The following is an 18,652-nucleotide window of genomic DNA, read 5'->3' as shown; positions in this document are numbered from 1 at the left end:
TCACTATTTCAGCTTTGTAGAGGTAAGAGCTAGTGGCTGGCTACTTTGATCTTCAGCTTTGAACCCCAATATCTTTCTCTGGGTTTTTATTATTCATGTTACAGAAGTGTTTTTGTCTGCCCTGATCTGTATACCTAGCACAGGCAAGGTGCCAGGGGCAGCCTTGTCCTGTCTTGCTTCTTTTAATTTTCCCACCCTCCTGTTTCTAGACTCATCTTCCAGAATGGCTCTGTGAACCCATAAGTTAAGCTTGTTGTCTGCTTATCCATCCATTCAAGGACATGGCATGTATTGGGGGGATTGCTATGAGCACATCAGTTAACATCATGGCATTTACAACATTACTTGCTGGGTGTTTCCTGGGCTGCCTCATCAGAGTCTGATGTCCTCAGGTGGCTTCCCTTCCAGGAACAATCCCATAGATTTTGGCTTGGGTCCCATTCTTTGGTGAGTGAACTTGGAGCTCAACTGTCCAGCTCGAGCATTAAAGCCATCCTTTATTCTAGGTAGCTACCATGTGGTAGTCACTGTGACCGCCCCTGGAGGGGTGCGTGCGTGCGTGCGTGCGTGCGTGTGTGTGTGTGTGTGTGTGTGTGTGTGTGTGTGTGTGTGTGTGTGCTTGTGCATGTACACATGCTCGAGTGCAATGACCAGGATGTAAGTGCTGTTGTCTTTTAGAAACCCAGAGACCGGAGCAGAGGCAAGTGAGCCCTTATAGTGTGAACAAAGTGCTGACAGGGAACGAGGCCGTTCTTTAGGAGAGGCGGCCTGCCCTGATTTGTAACTTCCTAAGCAGTTAATTCATCCCTTCTTAGAACTATGAGCCCTCCCACTGAGACAAACCTCATTTGTTTTCTTCATTAGGAACCTCACACACAGAAATGCTGTCTCTGTCTCTCTCTGTCTCTGTCTCTCTGTCTCTCTGTCTCTCTCTCTCATCTCCCATCTCCATCCACTCTCCCTCCCCCTCATGTTGTGTATCCCAGGCTAGCCTGGAACTTGCAGTCTTGACCTAGCCTCCCAAGACCTGGGATATCTGGAGCAGTGTGTGCCAGCCTCATTTAGCTACCCACTTTACAGCCTCCTCACAGTCACTGTTATCCTCCATTCTGAATCCATATTCCAAGCTGTTTCCTTTCCTTAGCAAATAGGAGAGTGACCCCTGTCACTGTTTCCTGTCTAGTGACTCTTCATGCCGACATTTGAGAGGTGGGCCTCCTGCTAGGGACCACTCACTCATTCCTGAGGAGTTTGTTTAGCAATTAAAGCATCCCTTGTACAGCCAAAGGAGATCCCAGATTTGGAGTTTAGAAGCTAGGGTGAAGAGCTTCCTTCTCCAGTGGCTGTCCAGCCTGCTCATTCCTATTCTCAGCAAGCAGTGCTTTGGTCTCCCCTAAATTCAGGTTTCATGGTTAAGGATTAGGGGTGTGAGATGCTGTGATACAGTCACATATAAGAGTAACCAGCTTGGGCCAGAGGTGTCTGGGATGGTGAGGAAGACACCAACGATTGAGCCCTGCCTCACCTAACCCTGGGAAATTCTGGAGAGGCACAAAGCACTTGGCATTTACTGGGAAGCCCTTTCTTGTCTCCTGGCTGCCAGTCGGAAGAGATGTGGAATGCCGGTTTCTCACATTTACTTTTCTTGCTGTTCTTTGAGAATTCTGTACTTGCTCTTTCTCTTCTATTCTTTTCTTTTTCCATAAAAAGTAGTCATGGGGGAGAAGTAGAGCAGGTCTGCATTGTTTGCACGCAGAGAGCCCCTCAAAGGCAGCCAGTGCCTTCAGGCTCTCCTGGACCCGACAGGGTGTGGAGAATTGAGAGGGGCCTGGGAGTCAGCGTCTCCCATCACCTGGTTGCTCCTTCTGCATCCTAAATCAAAGGAACTGTGGCACCCTCAGCTGCTAGCCTTTCCTTCTCTTTCTTTTATCCCCTGCTGCCAGGCTCAGTTTCCTGGGTCCCATGGTGGCCATAGACCTGGCTGCCTGGGAAGTTGCAGAACATAGATCCAACTTTGACATGCCCTGTGTGTAGCATGCAGAGTAGCCCCTGCTCACACCCTGGCTTGTCCCCTCATTGCGTCCTGAGTGGACAACACTCAAGCCCTTCTTCCCCTACCCACTTCAAAGAGACCTGGTCTAAAGTAGAGCCAGAGGGTAGCTCCCCACTTAGCCTGCCGTGGGGTTCTACATTGTTCTGTTGGAATGAATGCCCTGGGTGCTGATGGAGTCAGGGTAGAAGGCTGGCTTCCACAGCTGGGTGGTGAGGTCCACAGATTCCTGGGTTGTCCCATTCATCCTGGAATTTATGCTCAAGGATCTGCTCCTAGTGACCCATCTGTCTCTAGTGGACAGTTTCCTCAAGGGGGCAGAGGGCAGGAATGGATTATTCTGGCTCCATCTGCCCTGGTCCTAAGATAGGGCGCATCCCCCGACTTCCTCACTGCATTCCTCTGCACTTCCCTCTCTCCATTCTTAGTGACAGCCCTCAGGGCTTTGCTGATTATCTGTCCAGAGCATCACCTCAGCCATCTTCTTCCCTGGTCCCTATAATTCAGTATCCTTCTTCCTAATGACCCCCTAGCCATCAGGACATGCCACCTCAGGCTCCCTGTTGTGCTCTAAGACTCTGTTAGACTGGAAGACTGCCAAGAGCAGCAAGTGCTTAAAATCCAAGAGAGGATGGCACACAGGCCTGGAAAGCACACCCAAGCCGCCATTCCTTCTCTGTAAAATGGGACGGTCACCACACTTACGTGGTAGGGTCAGCCTGGGGATGGAAGGGATGGTGGATTGTATTCGATCTTCTTAGTCTGATAGTGACTCAGCTGGGTGTCATGGTGAGACTTCATTGTAGCTTTGACACGTGTGGCCAGGGGGAGCAGGGCTGTGGCACTGGGCAGTCTTCTCTTGTCTGCCTATGCCACTTGGCTTTCAGCTCCCAAGCCCCAGAGGTATACATTCATTTCTAATCACACGATGACGGGGCAGCCAGGGACCAGGGAGACTGGTATGACTGGTGCAGGTATGAGCCCGGAGAAGGGATGGGAGAAGATAACAGGGCGGGGCCAGCACTGGGGGGATCCTTGGTGACACCTCACCCTTTCCCCATCCACTCTGGCTGGCCTCACCTGTTGGTTCACATCACACACAACACATCCCGAACTCCACACTGACAGGAGGAATGGTAGCCAGGCCGGTGCGAGCTGCCAGGGAAGAGCAGGTCTTCTGGCTCTGACCCAGCTGGTGGATGCCCCCATCAGCACTAATGTTATAAGAAAGAAGAGGCGACCGTGCATGCTCCCTTGAGCAGTCAAGTGAGGCTGCAGGGGACAGAAGGCCTTAGCCATTCTGCTCAGGGTGCTTGGTGCTCACACAGGAACCTGACAGCCAGACGTCTGCCCCCCTGTCTGCAGACGGCATCCCATTGGCCCAACAGGGGAGAGGCTTGCTGCTGGTGGCTGTTCACGCAGAGCTCTGCTGCTGGGCTCCCCTTGGCTTCAGAAGGTGCCCAGAAGGGTGAGAACCATACAGTTTCTGTAAAGGAGCCACTCCAGATATCAGAATTATCACCTCTAGGGTGGGGGCAAGTGAAGATGAAGTCCCCCTAGGTGGAATTACTGTCTCCCTCGCTGCACAGCCATGGCCAGCTGTGTCCATCTGTGCCTCCTCGGTAATGAATAACTGTCCTACCTGATTTTTTACTGCCCGGAGGGCAGGCAGTGGCACTCCTCTGCTTCCTCAAGGGCTCCCCCTTGGGGCTTAGGATAGAGGGTTGAGGGTTCCAGGTTAGGCACCTCTGCCTCCTGGAAGGGCATGGATTCATCCATTTAGCCATCCCTATAGAGTGCCTTCCAAAAGCCGAGCCCTTTGTTAGATGCTGGGGTTCAGAACCTGGTAAAACTTAGCTTCCCACAAGGGAGTCAGCGACACAAAGGAGAGACTTAGTCTCTGTCTCTCCCCCCACCCCTCCCAGTTTTCTATTTCTCATCATTTGCAAACCGTGGTGGCCCCAGGTCAGCAATGCAGACTTCTGCACAAGCCCAGGGGAGGCTGTCCTTATTGCAGCGCTTTTTAAGAGAGTCAAGGGCTGGTGGGCTGCTCCCCTGGCAGGCACATTCCTCCTGTCTTTACTGGGACCTCGGGCTCCAAGAGGTCCCAGAAAAGCTGTGACCAAGAGCACTACTACCTTGTTCTACTGCCGGTATAAGTAGTGCCCCCCTCGAACCACCTGCCCCTTGCAGCCCTGGCGTCCCACTCAGGAACGCAAAGGCGGGGGCTCGCGCAGCTGCAGGAATCTCTCGGAGCCGCGCTTGCGTGTGCGCGTAGAGGGGGCGGGGAGGGTGGCGCGCCCCGCGGAGGCCTGGGGGCGCTTCCCTACACCTTGCGTATGTTCTGCGGTCCCTTTACCGGTGTGCTGTAGGCATTCTCACGTGTGCAAAAGCGTGGTGTGTGTGTGTGTGTGTGTGTGTGTGTGTGTGTGTGTGTGTGTGTGTGTGTGTGTGTGTGTGTAGGCAGGCGTGTGTAATACAGGTACTGCTTGAGACCGACCATGTGCCCCAGGCTGGACAGACCCGATGTTCATAGGATGCGGCGGCCAACCTGATAGTGGCCACGTTTCTTTCCCTTCCAGCCTTTCTCCCCAGACCTCTCCTCTGGCTTTTTTGGATCCTTGATAACTCCAGCTGTCCCCCATTTCTCGCTGCCCTTGCTGGGGCAAAAAAAGCCAGTGCTTTCCCATGGAGGTGCTGCTTCGTTCCCAGCCTCTGAGCCCTTGACATTTAAAGGCACACTGGTTTAGGCACACAGCAGACCGCTAATCCTATAAAAGATATTGTGTCATTGGGGAGGGGGGTAGCTCCCCCACAGGAGCCAGACAGGCCTTGAGCCCATTGGTCGGATGCAAAGCAGGGGGCGGGGCCCAGAGCCCGGGGAAGGGGCTCTAGGCGATTTCAGTGTGGAGAGTCAGGGCTGGGATTTCGCCGGGCAAGCCCAGCCGTTGCAGCTGCGGCGGATCCCGAGGCTCTGCCCCTGGTGCGCCCGGGCAGCGCAGGGCCGGCAGCGGCTCCGCAAAGTCGCGGAGCAAGGGAGGCCGAAAGCCCGCAAAGTGGTGGGGCTTCAGGCTGGGTCTGGACTGGAAGAGGCGTGCCTGCGGAGCCTGGATCCCGGCCTCGAGTGTAGCCGCCTGGGAAAGAGCAGTCAAATTGCAGCCTCCCCAAAGAAGCCTAGTTAACGCAGGCGATCCGGCGGCTCCCCGAAGCGTGTTTCGAGCGGTGCCGCAGAGCCCTCCAAGGCCAGCAAGCTAAGGCTGGGAGCCGGGTGCCGTCCCAGAGGCAGCGGTTCCCCGGCAGCGGGCTGCTCCGCGAGTGCTCTCCGGTGCAGAGAGGGGGCGTGCAAAGCTCCTAGGGTCCTCCCGCTAAGAACCTGTGCCCGATCGGGGTGCCCCCTCTGTCCCACTCTGGGAGCAATGCCCCCCGTCCCTCGTGACCCCCGGGAAAGACATGAGCATGGAGAAGTCGAGTAGTGAGGATTCTTCGCTCCACCGGAGTCCATCTTTGGACAGCAAGGACTCGGACTTTGCCAAACCGTCCACCTCTGGCCGCCCGTTCGGCCGCGGCTTCACGGCTGGCGCCTTCTACGGCACCGCGGGTTCTCGGGGTCAGAGCCACACGGAGGCCGGCGTTAAGACTGACAAGTACAATGCTCCCAAAGGCAGCAAGTACGTGGTGTTTTACCTGGACCTGTCCTTTGTGTTCCTCCTAGAATTTAAGAAGTGCAACATGGCCCGGGGCTGCCTCTGCTGCTTGAAGTACATGATGTTCCTCTTCAATTTGATATTCTGGGTAAGTCCTTAAGGTTGAGTTGCTCCCTCTCCTTGCTTTCCACACTGCGAATACCCTTTTCCACCTCCTAGCTGCATCGTTCCCTTTTCTACTCGAAGGTAAGTGCTTAAAAAATTACATGCCTCTTTTTGCATTTTTCTCTTCTTTTCTCCCCTCTCATCCATGGCTGAATGGAGGCTCCAACTTGTCGGGCTTCCAGGAGAGACATGGTCTGCTCCTAGGAGGCCGGCAAAGTTTGCCACTGTCTCGTTCCCCACCTAAGAGAAGCCACGCTGAAGTACCTGCATCAGTGGGTGTGGGTCAGACTTGGAGCAGCTGTGGGGCTGCCTTGGTGGGAGACACCGTGAGGATGTGAGGATGGTATCTGAGTTTCTTCTGTTGTTCCTAAATGCAGGAGAGCCGCCAGTCTGCAGCATTGAGGGAGTGGGATGGAGGGTGGAGGTCAGTCTCCGGTTCATTTCCGTGGTTCCCAGGAGAAGGAGGAGGCAACCATACGGGGTAGGGTTTGGAAGGATTGCCGAGGACTGGGCAGCCAGCAGTCTGGCCACACTTTCCCAGGCTCCAGGAGACTCCAGGACAAGAAGGGACAAAGGAAGATGCCTAGGCAGTGGTGCCCCTGTCCTTGATGAGAGATGACTTTTTTTTTTTCCTGGAGAATGTGTCTTTTAGATGGGCTGGCTTGGAAATACGCCATCTGATGAATATCCCCCCCCCCGTGATTGTGCATACACTAACTGGATGAAAACTTCTCAAATTCATATCGATTCTTTCATTCTTACTACTGCCTCTGCCTTTCCTCACCAGAGCTCAGAACACTCAGCACAGATGTTTGGCTCATCCCCAGGTTCTGTCCCGGCCACTGGCTGGAGGCTGTCAGCTGCCATGCATGGTCTAGGAGCAGCCTGAGAACAGGGGAAAGATATCCCCAGTGAGGTGGAGCAGTGTGCAGCTTCTGTGGACTGACCTACTTTTAAGAAGAACTTTTGTGTGTCTGTGTGTATGTGTGCATGCACTCGAGTACACGCGTGCCCATGCGTGTAGAGGGCAACTTTTCTGGGGAAGGGGAAGTTCTAGACTGTGAAGGAAGAAGAATCATTGAGTCTTGTCTGGTTTCCATTCTTTGTTAGATTCTTTCTTGTGTGACCTTGAGTGACTCAGTGTCCCTTATGGTTGGGACTCCTTCTCCAGTCCAGGCTGTTAGGAGGGTCTCCTTCACGTCCTTACTGTGTGGTATCCTGGGGGGGGGGCTCACCAGGGTGGTCACCGAGGGTATCTGTTTCTTTTCCTGAGAGCCTGGTCTGAGATGAGGCGGCTTCTGCTAGATCTTTCCATAGTCTTGCTGGGGGGGGCTTTCTATAGTCTTGGAGGGGGGCGCAGACTGTGATTAGTGTCACCTGTCACGTGGTTGGAGTTTTAGGAAAGCTGGGGGCAGATATTCCCATTCTCTTTCTGGTGATGAGAACCATCGGAATGTTAAGAATGACTCTGTCACTGTTTTGTGGGCCAGTGCCTTCTGCTCTCTCTGTTCCTTTGCCAGGATCTGTGTCAGCCCAGTACTTGTGTTTTCTTGGTGTCCTGGTCCACACGAATGCTGCAACCTTCTCTTTCCTGTCTCATAACTTCAGCCACCTTTCTGGTTCGCCCCACTGCACATGTATTAATTATATATGAAGACTCTGTGGGCGGGAATGCATAGTGCCTTTTGGCCAGTGAGTGACTCCCACTCTACAGCTCCTGGCCACCTTCACCTCGCCGCCTGCTGGCCGCAGTTGGTATAACTGCTTGTGATGCCTTCAGAATGAATCTAGCTTGGTTTTTGCAGACTAGGATCTGTGTCATGAACACAGCAGGGACCTGCAATACTTCTGTAAGCAACCCAATGGAGTGAGTCTCAGGAGTGAGTCTCAGGAGTGGATCACAGCGTGGTGTTACGTGGTTGGAATCCCCAAGTCCCAAGTAATTGGGGAAGAGAAGTTAGGTATCAAAACTGCACTTTAAGCTGTTGTGTGAGGAGTGAGTCTGTCTTTTCTGTAAGTGTGGCAGCAGTTCCTCTGCAAGCCAGTCTGTTGATGTGCCTGCCCTTTCTAGTGTAGTCAGAACTAGAGTTCTTACTGCCTGGCCCCAATTAGAGCTCTTCCCTGGTGGAAGAGCTGCACGGTCCCACCCCTTGACTTTGTAATTGCTTAGTATTTTCAGAATTCCTGTGACAAACCACAAGCAAGAGTGAGTTGAGTTTCAGGGACGTGTTGTTTTTTTAATGCCACCACCACATGCGGCGCTGAGATGGAACGTGGACTTAGGAAAGGTGGGAGCACAGCAGAACCGCAGTGTGTTTTCCAGTGGTTTCTGGGGGGGGCTCTGGGGCTCTGGGGATGGTGGTCACCATGCTGTACTCAGGTGAGACTTCCTCCAGGCATGTGCTTCTCAGCTCCCTGTAGGGGTGGAGCAGAAGAAAGGGGTGGCTGAAGGGAGACGCATGGTTGTGGATGCAGCGGGTTCCCTGGAGGCCTTTGCTGCTGCTGCTGCCATACTGAGTGGGGGCGCAGCAGGAAGTGGAGACAGTGGAGTGAGGAAGGCTCGCCCACTAGACCAGGAAGTAGAGTTACTCAGCCATCACTTTCTTTAGTGGCTCAAGAGCTCTAGAGAGGCTCCCCCCCTAAATCAATAAGAATTTCTCATGCATCCAGACACAGTGCCACACCCCCTATGGTGGAGCCTCTGGAGGAGTCCTGGCTCAGTGTGGTTCTGGTGGACTTACACTGCAGCCCCCATTGACTGAGGAGTCCTCACCATTGGGTGGAGCTTTGAGGGCGGTGGGTGGTGTTGGTGATGGTCCTGTGATGTCCCTAGGGGTAGGATGGAGGCAGGGTTGTGCTGTTCATGCTTAGTCTTTCTTACTAAGAAAAGGGCAGGTGCCTCCCGGGCTGCTGGGCGCCTGCCTGCTGGTGGGGGTCCAGGTCTGTTCCTGGCATGCTGGCTTCAGCCAGACAGTTCTAGCCTGGTAGGCGGCCCAGTGCACCATGGGAGCCTGGGGCACCCAGGAGGGCTGCTTGTCTGGGGAAACTGACATAGGTGGAGAGAATAAAGGAGGGGCATATGTGGTCACCCCCTCCTCTTGGTCCTTTCCACACACATCCCCATCCTGATTCTCAGGGCCACAGAGAAATCTGGCTTCTTGATGGACAGGAATGGGAGGGCTGTAGTCTACAAAAGTTTCCTTTACCCCATACACCTCCGGGTCCTGTGAAGGGAGAGAGACAGAGACACACACACACACACACACACACACACACACACACACACACACACACACACACACACAGAGAGAGAGAGAGAGAGAGAGAGAGAGAGAGAGAGAGAGAGAGAGAGAGAGAGAGAGAGAGAGAGAGAGAGAGAGAGAGAGAGAGAGAGAACACAGATACTAGAGTGGGCAAGCGGGATCTCTGCATGCTGTGGCTAGCAAATCCAGACCCCAGCCCAGTCCCCTGACCTGAATCCTGTTGCTGTCTGAGAGGGAGGGACTGCAGCTGATGGGTACCCTAACTGCCACTCAGGATGAGTCCCTTTTCTTGCTTGCCAGCAGAGGTGTTCTATCACTTTAATCCTGGCTGGCAGTGCAGTGACACCCCTGTCCCTTTGGAAGCCTGCTCCTTGTGGATTGCTCCTTTTATGAAGGCCAATTAGTAGCAGGGGAGACAATGTGGGGTGTGCCAGCTAGAGCAAGGGAAAAGTAGACGTGGAGCTGCCACAGGAGAGTGCCAGGCGGGGCTCCCACTAACCGCCCTGACAGCCAGGCCCCTGCTGTCTGCAGTCTTGGGGTGCTGTTGTCCAGGGCAGTCCTCTCTGCTGCGTTAGCTGCATACATTCCACACCAGCATGGCCTCTGTGGGCTCGAGACTAAGTTCTGTGCAGAGAATGTAAGGAAACCTACAGTGCCAGAGAGAATTAATTAGTGGGGTACCCTCTGGTGTGAGGGAACTTAGAAGTTCAGGTTAGGACTTGGCCTCACCTGCTCTCTCAGGCAGCACAGGGAGAGACATTTAGGGATTTCCCATAGTGCTTGAGAGTGAGGGATGTTCCCCTGGGAGGCTGCTACAAGCAGACCTTTCAGAAGTGGGGTGGGGCCAGGTCTGTCTGCTGGGGTCAAGAAGCAAGATGAAGAAGGTTCTGGTGGAAACCCCGAGGGACCCTTGGAACGTGGCCGTGAGAGAATGCCAACTCTGTGTTCATTTCCAAAGCATTAAAAATTAAACTTCCTGGTCTTAATATCTATTTTTAAACCATGTCAGAGCCAGCAACTGCTGTCAATCAAGAGGAACTGGGATGGAGGAGGAGGAAGGGATAGAAAAGTCCCAGATGAGATGGGACGGACCTTTGGGACCTGCAGCCTTACCCAGCTCAGCCAGGCCGGCCCTACCCCGAGTAACACTCCGGCTGCTTTTACCTCGTGTGCTTGGCTGCCCTTGGCTGAACTTGGCAGCAGGCTTTCCATGGCTTAGTAGGGTATTGGGTCCCAGTTGAGTCCATTCACTCACTCCACAACTATTTGCTGAATGCCCGTTCCATGCACAGGAGCCTCCAGTTGGTAAGGACAGGGCAGATCAGTTTTCTCGGGCCAGGAAGTCATGGAATGAAGAGGTCATCTGCCCTGTCCAGTGTGCAGCACTTGAACCCAGGGCTGCCAAGGGTGGCATCTGTGTAGGTGGGGGCTGCCTGTTTCCCCAACATTTTAGGGTGGGCAGCTGCAGGCCTGGACCCAGCATCCTGGCTTGACTTGGCCTTTCCACTCCCTGCCGCACACAGCTAGACTCTAATTGCCCTTCTCCGAAATGTTTCTTATATCAGAAAGAAAGAGAATTTAAAAAGAACTTCGGACGTCCCTCCTTTCCCTTAGTTTGTAAAATACAACCAGTGAATCATGTGGTTTTCTGCTTTCGTCTATTGAAAGGACAGATAGGTGCCCTGTGCACACATTTATTGAGCACTTGTTGTAAGCCACGCTGTTGAGCTGCTCAGAGTTCCGTGGAGTCAGACACGCATATGAAGATGGCCGGCACTCAGTAGAGTTAGTGGAGCAATATTGCTTAGTGGAGACCAGCTACAAAGATACCAACGCTGAGCAAGTTGTACTTGGAATTTGAAGGATGGATAGGAGGTTGCTGATCAAGTGAGACTGGGATCCAGGCAAAGGAGAAGGTAGGGAGAGAAAGAGTATGTTGATAGACTCTTCAACGTTTCTCTTGGTTTTCTGATGGTGACCACCATACTGCGTCTTTCTGTGTCACTTGGCTACAGGCTGTAGTGGTGTAATCTGGCTTTACAGCATGCTTTGTTTTCCCCTCCCTGAGCTGCTCCCCTACCCCACCCCCACCCACTTCGTGCCTGCTTGTTTGGTTCCAGTGAGGAAGCTTTGAAGCCAGGCTAAACCCATCGAGCAGAGCTAAGTCTTCTGAGCCAGCTTTGTCCCTGCTCACATTTGAAAGCTAATCTGCCTGCAGGAGTGGTGGGGGCTTGGTGGGGGGCACTGCTGGCAGGAACATTAAAAATGGCATGCCAACCCAGCTGGTGAGATCTGTAGCTAGAGAAAAACCCAGGTTGAGATCTGTGTTTTAGGCTCTGCTCTTTGTCTGGAGAGCTCTAGACTCCAGAGGAGATCCAGACTCTTGGTTCTGTGGGTCTCTTCTCCCTTCAGCTGACTTTGTAGCCTGTCAGGGGAACTGCAGAGGCCCTGGGGGTGCAATGGGTTAGGGTGGTGTGTGTCATGCTTCAGGCTAGCTCTCCAGCACCTGGGGCTTTTGCATTAGGGCCTTCCAGGGGAGCACTGTTTTGGTGGCTTGGGTTGATGGACGTCTATCCAAGGAGAAGACAGTCAGGGTTTCTGTCCTCAGTGATTTTTCATCTGATCTAGGGATCCTCGCTAAAGTATCTTCAGATTGACCAGGCAGCTTTCCATCCCCCCTTCCCTGTGCTCCCATAACCATCTCTAGGACCTAGGCTTTTGTTGGAAAGGGTGTGTGTGTGTGTGTGTGTGTGTGCATATGCTCGTGTACACCCACTGTCCTTATCTGTCAGCCTATTGACTACCCATCCCATGGTGTGCATGTGTGGCCTGGCAGGACACCTGGCCAATGAGATCCCATGATGGGTAGCCGTGGTCACTTTCCTGCACACCCACAGCAAGCCCATTTGAACGTAGATGCTAGGACTGGAGCATTCACCCTTGGGTGGCAGTGCAGGTTCCTGGAAGGAACTCCAGGTATCTCTCTAGTTGGGGTTACTAGGAACATCTTTGGCTTTAGGGCGTGTGGGGCAAGGGAAGGGAAGCAGAAATTCCCAGAGGGGGGGTGGAAGACACTGTGGGGGGGCAGTACGTGACGTCATGGCTGGTGGAAGACATTGTGGGGGCAGTACGTGACGTAATGGCTGGTGGAAGACACTGTGTGTGTGTGGGGGCAGTATGTGACGTCATGGCGGTGGAAGACACTGGGGGGGCAGTACGTGACGTCATGGCTGGTGGAAGACATTGTGGGGGGCAGTACGTGACGTCATGGTGGTGGAAGACACTGTGGGGGGCAGTACGTGACGTCATGGCTGGTGGAAGACACTGTGTGTGTGTGGGGGGCAGTACGTGACGTCATGGCTGGTGGAAGACATTGTGGGGGCAGTACGTGACGTCATGGTGGTGGAAGACACTGTGGGGGGGCAGTACGTGACGTCATGGCTGGTGGAAGACATTGTGGGGGGCAGTACGTGACGTCATGGCTGGTGGAAGACATTGTGGGGGGCAGTACGTGACGTCATGGCTGGCAGCTGTAAATGGCAATTCTTCATGAATCTGTGTTCTTCGCAGCGACAGTTACTTACCTACAGACCATCTCATCATACTCCCCTGGTTCTTTGTGGATTGAGTGGAGTCTGAACCAGGTTGTCTAGCTAGTGGTCATGTTACTGGGTTTCTGTGAACCCATTTGGTATCCCTGGTGCATGCCAGATTGGTGGGCTGCTTGGCCTGTGATCTGGCCTGACCACAGACAGGGTATATAGATGCTAGGTGTCAATTGCTGCACCATACAGCATGGCCAATTGCATGTGCCACACTTACAAAAAAAGACATTATACATGGGTGCAGCTTCTGCATGGCTCTCCCCGAGTCTCCCCCATCCTGCATTTCCCTAGAGACAACCTTTATCCTTTACTTCTGTGTGCCATGTATTCCATATGGCACCCTCGCCCATCATTTGTTTGGCTTATTTTAGAACTTTATGCATGGACCAGGCTTGGGGAGGCAGATGCAGAGGCAGGTGTCTCTGTGAGTTCAAGGCCAGCTATGGCCACATAGTGAAACTCTGTCTCAAAATACAAAAACAAACATGAAAAACTCTTTATGCTTGTGTATGTGGTATATGAGTATGTACACGTGTGTGTATGTGGTGTATGAGTGTGTGTGTGTGTGTGTCTGTCTGTCTGTCTGTCTGTCTGTGCTTGGCATTGGGTAACCCTGAAGTAGCAGGGGCAGTTTGCACACATGCGGTATGATTCAGTTGACAGTCTGTGCTCTCCTCCCAGCCCCAGCTCTAAGAAGTGGGTTAGACAACAGCCACCTGTGATCTTTAGAGGCTTTTCTGGTTTAGTAAGCATCAGTTGTATGCACTATAAACTTCCCGGGACACTTCCCGCTTTTTATGACAACATTCAAGACCAAACAGTACCGCTTTTCTGCCTTCCAACAGCACAAGCGTGTCGCTCCTGTTGCCTCATCACGGCAGGATTTACTCTTAGAACCATGCAGTTTTTGCTTTTGTATTTTTACCTCTTACCTCCTCTGCTAGCATCTACCTTCTTGCCTTTTCCAGAAAAACAGATTTGTCTTACACCTTTGTCTTGCTGGCTCATTGCATGTGCTCAGTAATATATGCTTGCTCACAGCATGTGCTCAGTACATATATGCTGCCTCATAGTATGTGCTCAGTACATATATGCTGCCTCATAGCATGTGCTCAGTACATATAGGCTTGCTCATGGCATGTGCTCCATACATATATGCTTGCTCATAGCATGTGCTCAGTACATATACTCATAGCATGTGCTCAGTATATATATGCTTGCTCATAGCTGGACAGTGAGCTGCATAGTGTTAGGCAAGGGACAGGGCCTGCTGTGGGTTGCAACTTTTAAACAGCTATGCAGACTCATCAGAGGAGAGATTCCGGCTGTGGGTGGGACTCCTCTAGTCTCAAACTGGAATGACCCTTTAGCCACCAGGGTCCCTGCTGACGTTCGTACTCCTCCAGGGATATGTATATGTAGGTTTAATCCAGCCAACTACAGCGTTCCCTTTGGGTTCTGGAAAGTACTGCAGCCTCCACCTGCTTCATTTCCAGAGTCTGGTGGGCTGGTCTCGGGGATGACTATCTTGCCTTGAAATCTGGCTTTGAGGGCCTTTGATGCAGGTCCTGAGCCTCTCATTCCATGATTATTGCCGAGGACAGGGAGCAGCCTGCTTGCTATTCCCCGCCCCAGCTTTCTTGTTTGTGGGGGTTAAAATTAAGTACAATGGCCCGATGGTGATTCTGGTCAGGGTAAGAGTTGGGAAAAACTTTCAAAAAGGGGAAGCAAGATTAGACTTGCCTTTACACAGACAGGCACCGGGCTCTGAGTTCTGTGTCTCTGTGGGTCAGATTCTGTGTGTGGGGTATACCCCTAGGTCAGCAAAGACCTGTTGGTCAGATGCCAGCGTGGCTCCTTGTACCCAACCTGTCTCATGGTGGCCTGAGCTTAAGTGGGCCTGGGTAGGTAGTGTGTTCTCCAGCCTACCGCTCACTTTCCTTGGTAGGAGCCCTGTAATCTCAGAGTAGATTATATATTTGCAGACAAAGCCACTGAAAGTCTAAAGACAGGGCACCAGCAGCGTGGGGTTCTAAGAGCTCTCACCCACATTTCAGGTTACTGTTTTCGCACCCTTTTCTCTGTGGGGATGGGAGCCTTTTTTAGAATAAGGCCACTAATCCTATTCCTGAGGGCTCCATCCTAGTCACTCCCTAAAGGAACTGCCTCCTAATACTATCATGTTGGGGTTATGATTTCAACCCATGCATTTTGGGTTCAATCTAAAACCTCGTCTATGTATAAATATGTGTTTGTATATACATATATGTTGTATATATACTTGGGTGTAAAACAGTTGACACTTTCACTGTATGTGTATGCATATATATGTAAATCTCTCTATATGAGTTTCATGTTTCTTGTGATTTACTCCATGAGTGTGTGGCTCTTGGGCATAAGCTGCCATTTTCTAAGTATCTGCTTCTGTAGATGAACTCTAAATGAGTCTAGGACTCTTAGATTGCAAACACCATACGCTCTCCTTAGAACACTCTTGATTTGACATGTCTAAGAGCAAATCCCCGTAGTGCTGTTCAGCATCCAGGGTGGGGTGCAGAACATTTGGCAGATCTCTTTGGTTTTTCCGGCCAACCTCTTTTCTTTTGGGATCAGCATCCCATTTTCCTCTCTAGGGATTTTCTTCAGTCTGTAAAGGGATGTAGTAGTTCGCAGGCCATGGTGGGCAGGGGCCAAGGCTGCCTTGGGAATCTGGGAACATGGTACTGACGTGTTCTCCCCTCAACACTCTTGGATGGGTGTAGGATATCAGGGTGCCAATGTGTTTACTCCTTGACACTATTGGATGGATATGTTCCTACTGTTTTGTGTTTCATTGCCAAGGGTCAGCTTCCCAGGAGAGGGTCTAGTATAGCCATGTGCTCGACCTTGGCATGCTTGAACAGAGTGCCTTGATTGGTTGGATGATACCTTACCCCCTATGGGGGAGGTGAATTCCCTAAAGGAGATTGATGGTGTGGACATCAGGAAAGGGGAGAGGAAAGCTGGCCAGTCAAGCAACAGATGCCAGCTGTATGAACACCCTGCATGCCATGTTACACTGGGCTGCCAGGACCTGTGTGTCCCTGAGATCCGACTTTTCCAGCTCCTCTCTGAGTATCCAGGAGTGGAGAGGGAGCCTGAGACCCTGAGATCCGACTTTTCCAGCTCCTCTCTGAGTATCCAGGAGTGGAGAGGGAGCCTGAGATGCTGAGATCCGACTTTTCCAGCTCCTCTCTGAGTATCCAGGAGTGGAGAGGGAGCCTGAGACCCAGGAGGGAGCGCGGTAGCTACTTTACAGTCTGGGTCTCCCCATCTGTCTCTGAGTGGGAGATGGCTCTAGTATTTGCTCCCACTGTTTGTTGCCCTGCTGGGATGTGCATGTTGTCTGGGTCCCACAGAGGAAGGCGTTTCTAGGGCCTCTCAAACTAGGACCTTTTGAGGGGCGATTCCTTATAAACCACAGTTACAGATCCTAGTGTCTTCACAGCCATTCCTGGTATCTGCTCACTGGAAGGACTAACTGGGGTCCTGTTCAGGGCACTGCTGCCATTCAGACCTGCCCCAGGGTCCCTCAACATGCTTCACATGCTTCTGCAGTCCCAGGAGTGTGTGCTCAGTGATGAAATGTGAGTCCTGATGGGTGCTGTGGCCTGGGGACTGCAGGGGACATGAGGCCTCAGTTTGCTGCCAGATCTCCTAGAGCTTGTACTCCACTTGGGAGGACGCACCCATCTTTACCTGGTAGCCAGGAAGCCAGCGTGGCCTACCATACGAAGCTGCTGCCTGTAGTCTAAGGTGAGGCTGCACCTCCTCCATAGATCCAGAACTTTCAGCAGGGCATGGGTGACCTGAGTCTTGTCTAAGTTCCCACGGGCTGCTTGCACACATAGAAGGTACTCATCACTCTGCATCTTACTGCACAGCCCAGGCGAATCCTTTTGCTTGCTCTGGACTCCAAGAGGCTCAGTAGTTATGTTTTTTGGATAGGATCACCTTGCCTTCATTTTCTTGTCATGATGACCCTTTGTATCTGGGTCTCTAAAAGTCGTTTTTGGAAGTGAAGGCAAACCTACCACAGGCTGGTGGCAGGACAGCAGGAAAGCCGACATGTGAGTGCCACAGAGGAATAGCAGTGTCTTGGTGTGGGGCCAGATGGTCTGAGCTTGGCAGAGTTATGGGATTTAGCCCTGTGGAGGCAAGAAGAGGCAGCCTTCTGGGCATAGTGGGGAGGGAAGTCTGAAATCAGCAGGGTGAGGCCAAACGCCCTGTGTGTGACTTCCCTCTTACTGCTGTCACGAACGAGAGACCTGATGCTTAAGGGACTGCTCAGAGGTGAGAGCAGGGGAGCAGGGCATGCATATGTGATGAGCACCCTGCACCGTTGCTCTATTCTTGCTTCTTGTGGGGGTCAGAGTGCAGGCCCGAGGACCAGCTGCTGCCCCTGCCCTCTGGCAGGCACAGGCTTTGTGTAGGAGGTCTGCTCAGCAGATGTCCAAGGGCAGAGAGGGAGGGTCCTGGGGTCTGAAGGAGTGGAAAGTAGCAGAAGGGAAACAGGTGAGGGGACTGTGAATGGGCAGGAACATTGGGATCGTGGAGGCGTGGCGGGCAGAAAAGCCAGGCCCGCAAGGAAGCCAGAGAAGGGTGAACGCAAGGGTGCGAGGATGCTTGGGGTGATTGTTTGGAGAAGACCCTCGCAGGCGACAGTGGCACTTGGAAATCCTACGGCAGTGGCTTCATTGCCGTGGAGGCTGGTGTGTGTGTGTGTGTGCGCGCGTGCGCGTGCGCGTGTGCATGCGTGAGTGCGTGTGCGTGCGTGCGTGTGTGTGTGTGTGTGTGTGTGTGTGTGTGTGTGTGTGTGTGTGTGTGTGAGCCAGGAGGGCATGGTGGCTGGTTAGGTGCTGGACTGGTGAGCCTGCTGCAGGGGCTCCTTAGGAAAGCACAGTGGTGTGAGGCTCTTGTGCCTTTGGCTTGCCGTAGGAGGCAAAGTACATCCTGAGGCCTGGCTCTGCCCACTCCTGCTCAGGGAAGTAGTTCATGCTTGTGGCAGAAACCCATCGGACCCAAATCAGAGCGACAGCTTGTCAGACTGCTGAGCCCGAGCACCACAGCATCTCTGTGATGTCCAAGCCATTTAGGACACCCTGCTTGACTGGTCCCTGTTGCCTGGAGGGAGGCCTGGCTGGGAAACTGGGGGCCTTGAGGAGCTGGGAGGTGGGGGAGGAAGGTGGATGCCACCAAGGGGGGATAGCTACAAGGTGCTTCATTTGTTACCATTTAAGGCAGGCGTAGAGAGACAGCCGCCCTCCTTTCCCTCCCTTTCCCCTCCTCAGCCTACCCCGCTGAGGGCCCCCTGTCTCAGCCTCCTGCTGGGAGGAGGGGGGGTCTATGTGAAAAGTGCACGCTTCCCAGAAGGTGGTGGAGGGTCTGAATCAGAGCCGTGGGAGGAATACTGACAAGCTTCTCAGCCTTGCTGCTTCCTTTTCTCCAATCCGAAATGGCATTAGCTCTCAACCTGTTGGGGTGGGTGGGGCCGGGTGGGGCTGGGCAGCTGCCCAGCAGCCTGGGAGGTTCTGGTCCCCAGCCACTAATCAGCTGTTCTCGCCTCACTGTCAGAAGAGCTCTCTGTGACACCAGATGCAGCGAGGTAGCTTGTGGGGTGGAGTGAGAGATTAATTAGTGCGCATACTTGCTTTCTTCTCCCAAGTGTGTCGCTTGCTGGTTGTGTGACCCACAGTGAGGCCTCAGTTGGCTCATTCGGAAAGTGCTAGATTTGGACATTCAGGGGTAGGGTCTGACGGTCTGTACTTTTTGCACACGTTGTCCTTCTCATCTCACAGGAGCCTTAGCTGGGTCATGGACCAGGGTGCTACTTCATCTCTCCCATGTGGTAAAGCTGGAGCCCAGGGCAAGGGGACAGGCTGTTAG

The 18,652-nt window shown here is 53.0% G+C and overlaps 1 protein-coding gene across 5 annotated transcripts in view; it reads left to right on the top strand.

Annotated features, from left to right (window-relative positions):
- Tspan9 (tetraspanin 9) overlaps positions 1–18,652 on the top strand; it is a 181,240-nt gene that overhangs the window by 102,384 nt on the left and 60,204 nt on the right. For 4 of the 5 annotated variants that reach the window (XM_040738930.1, XM_013123632.3, XM_040738932.1 and 1 more), the window contains one exon: positions 5,763–5,842. In XM_040738930.1, coding sequence (XP_040594864.1) covers positions 5,763–5,842 — 80 coding nt within the window. Of the gene's footprint in view, positions 1–4,955; positions 5,843–18,652 lie in introns of those variants that run through there. The other variant, XM_005084074.4, reaches the window with a different exon arrangement.

Source organism: Mesocricetus auratus, unplaced genomic scaffold, assembly GCF_017639785.1.
Source record: "Mesocricetus auratus isolate SY011 unplaced genomic scaffold, BCM_Maur_2.0 Super-Scaffold_100676, whole genome shotgun sequence".
Lineage (NCBI taxonomy): Eukaryota > Metazoa > Chordata > Mammalia > Rodentia > Cricetidae > Mesocricetus > Mesocricetus auratus.
This window is presented reverse-complemented; position numbering and strand designations above follow the sequence as displayed.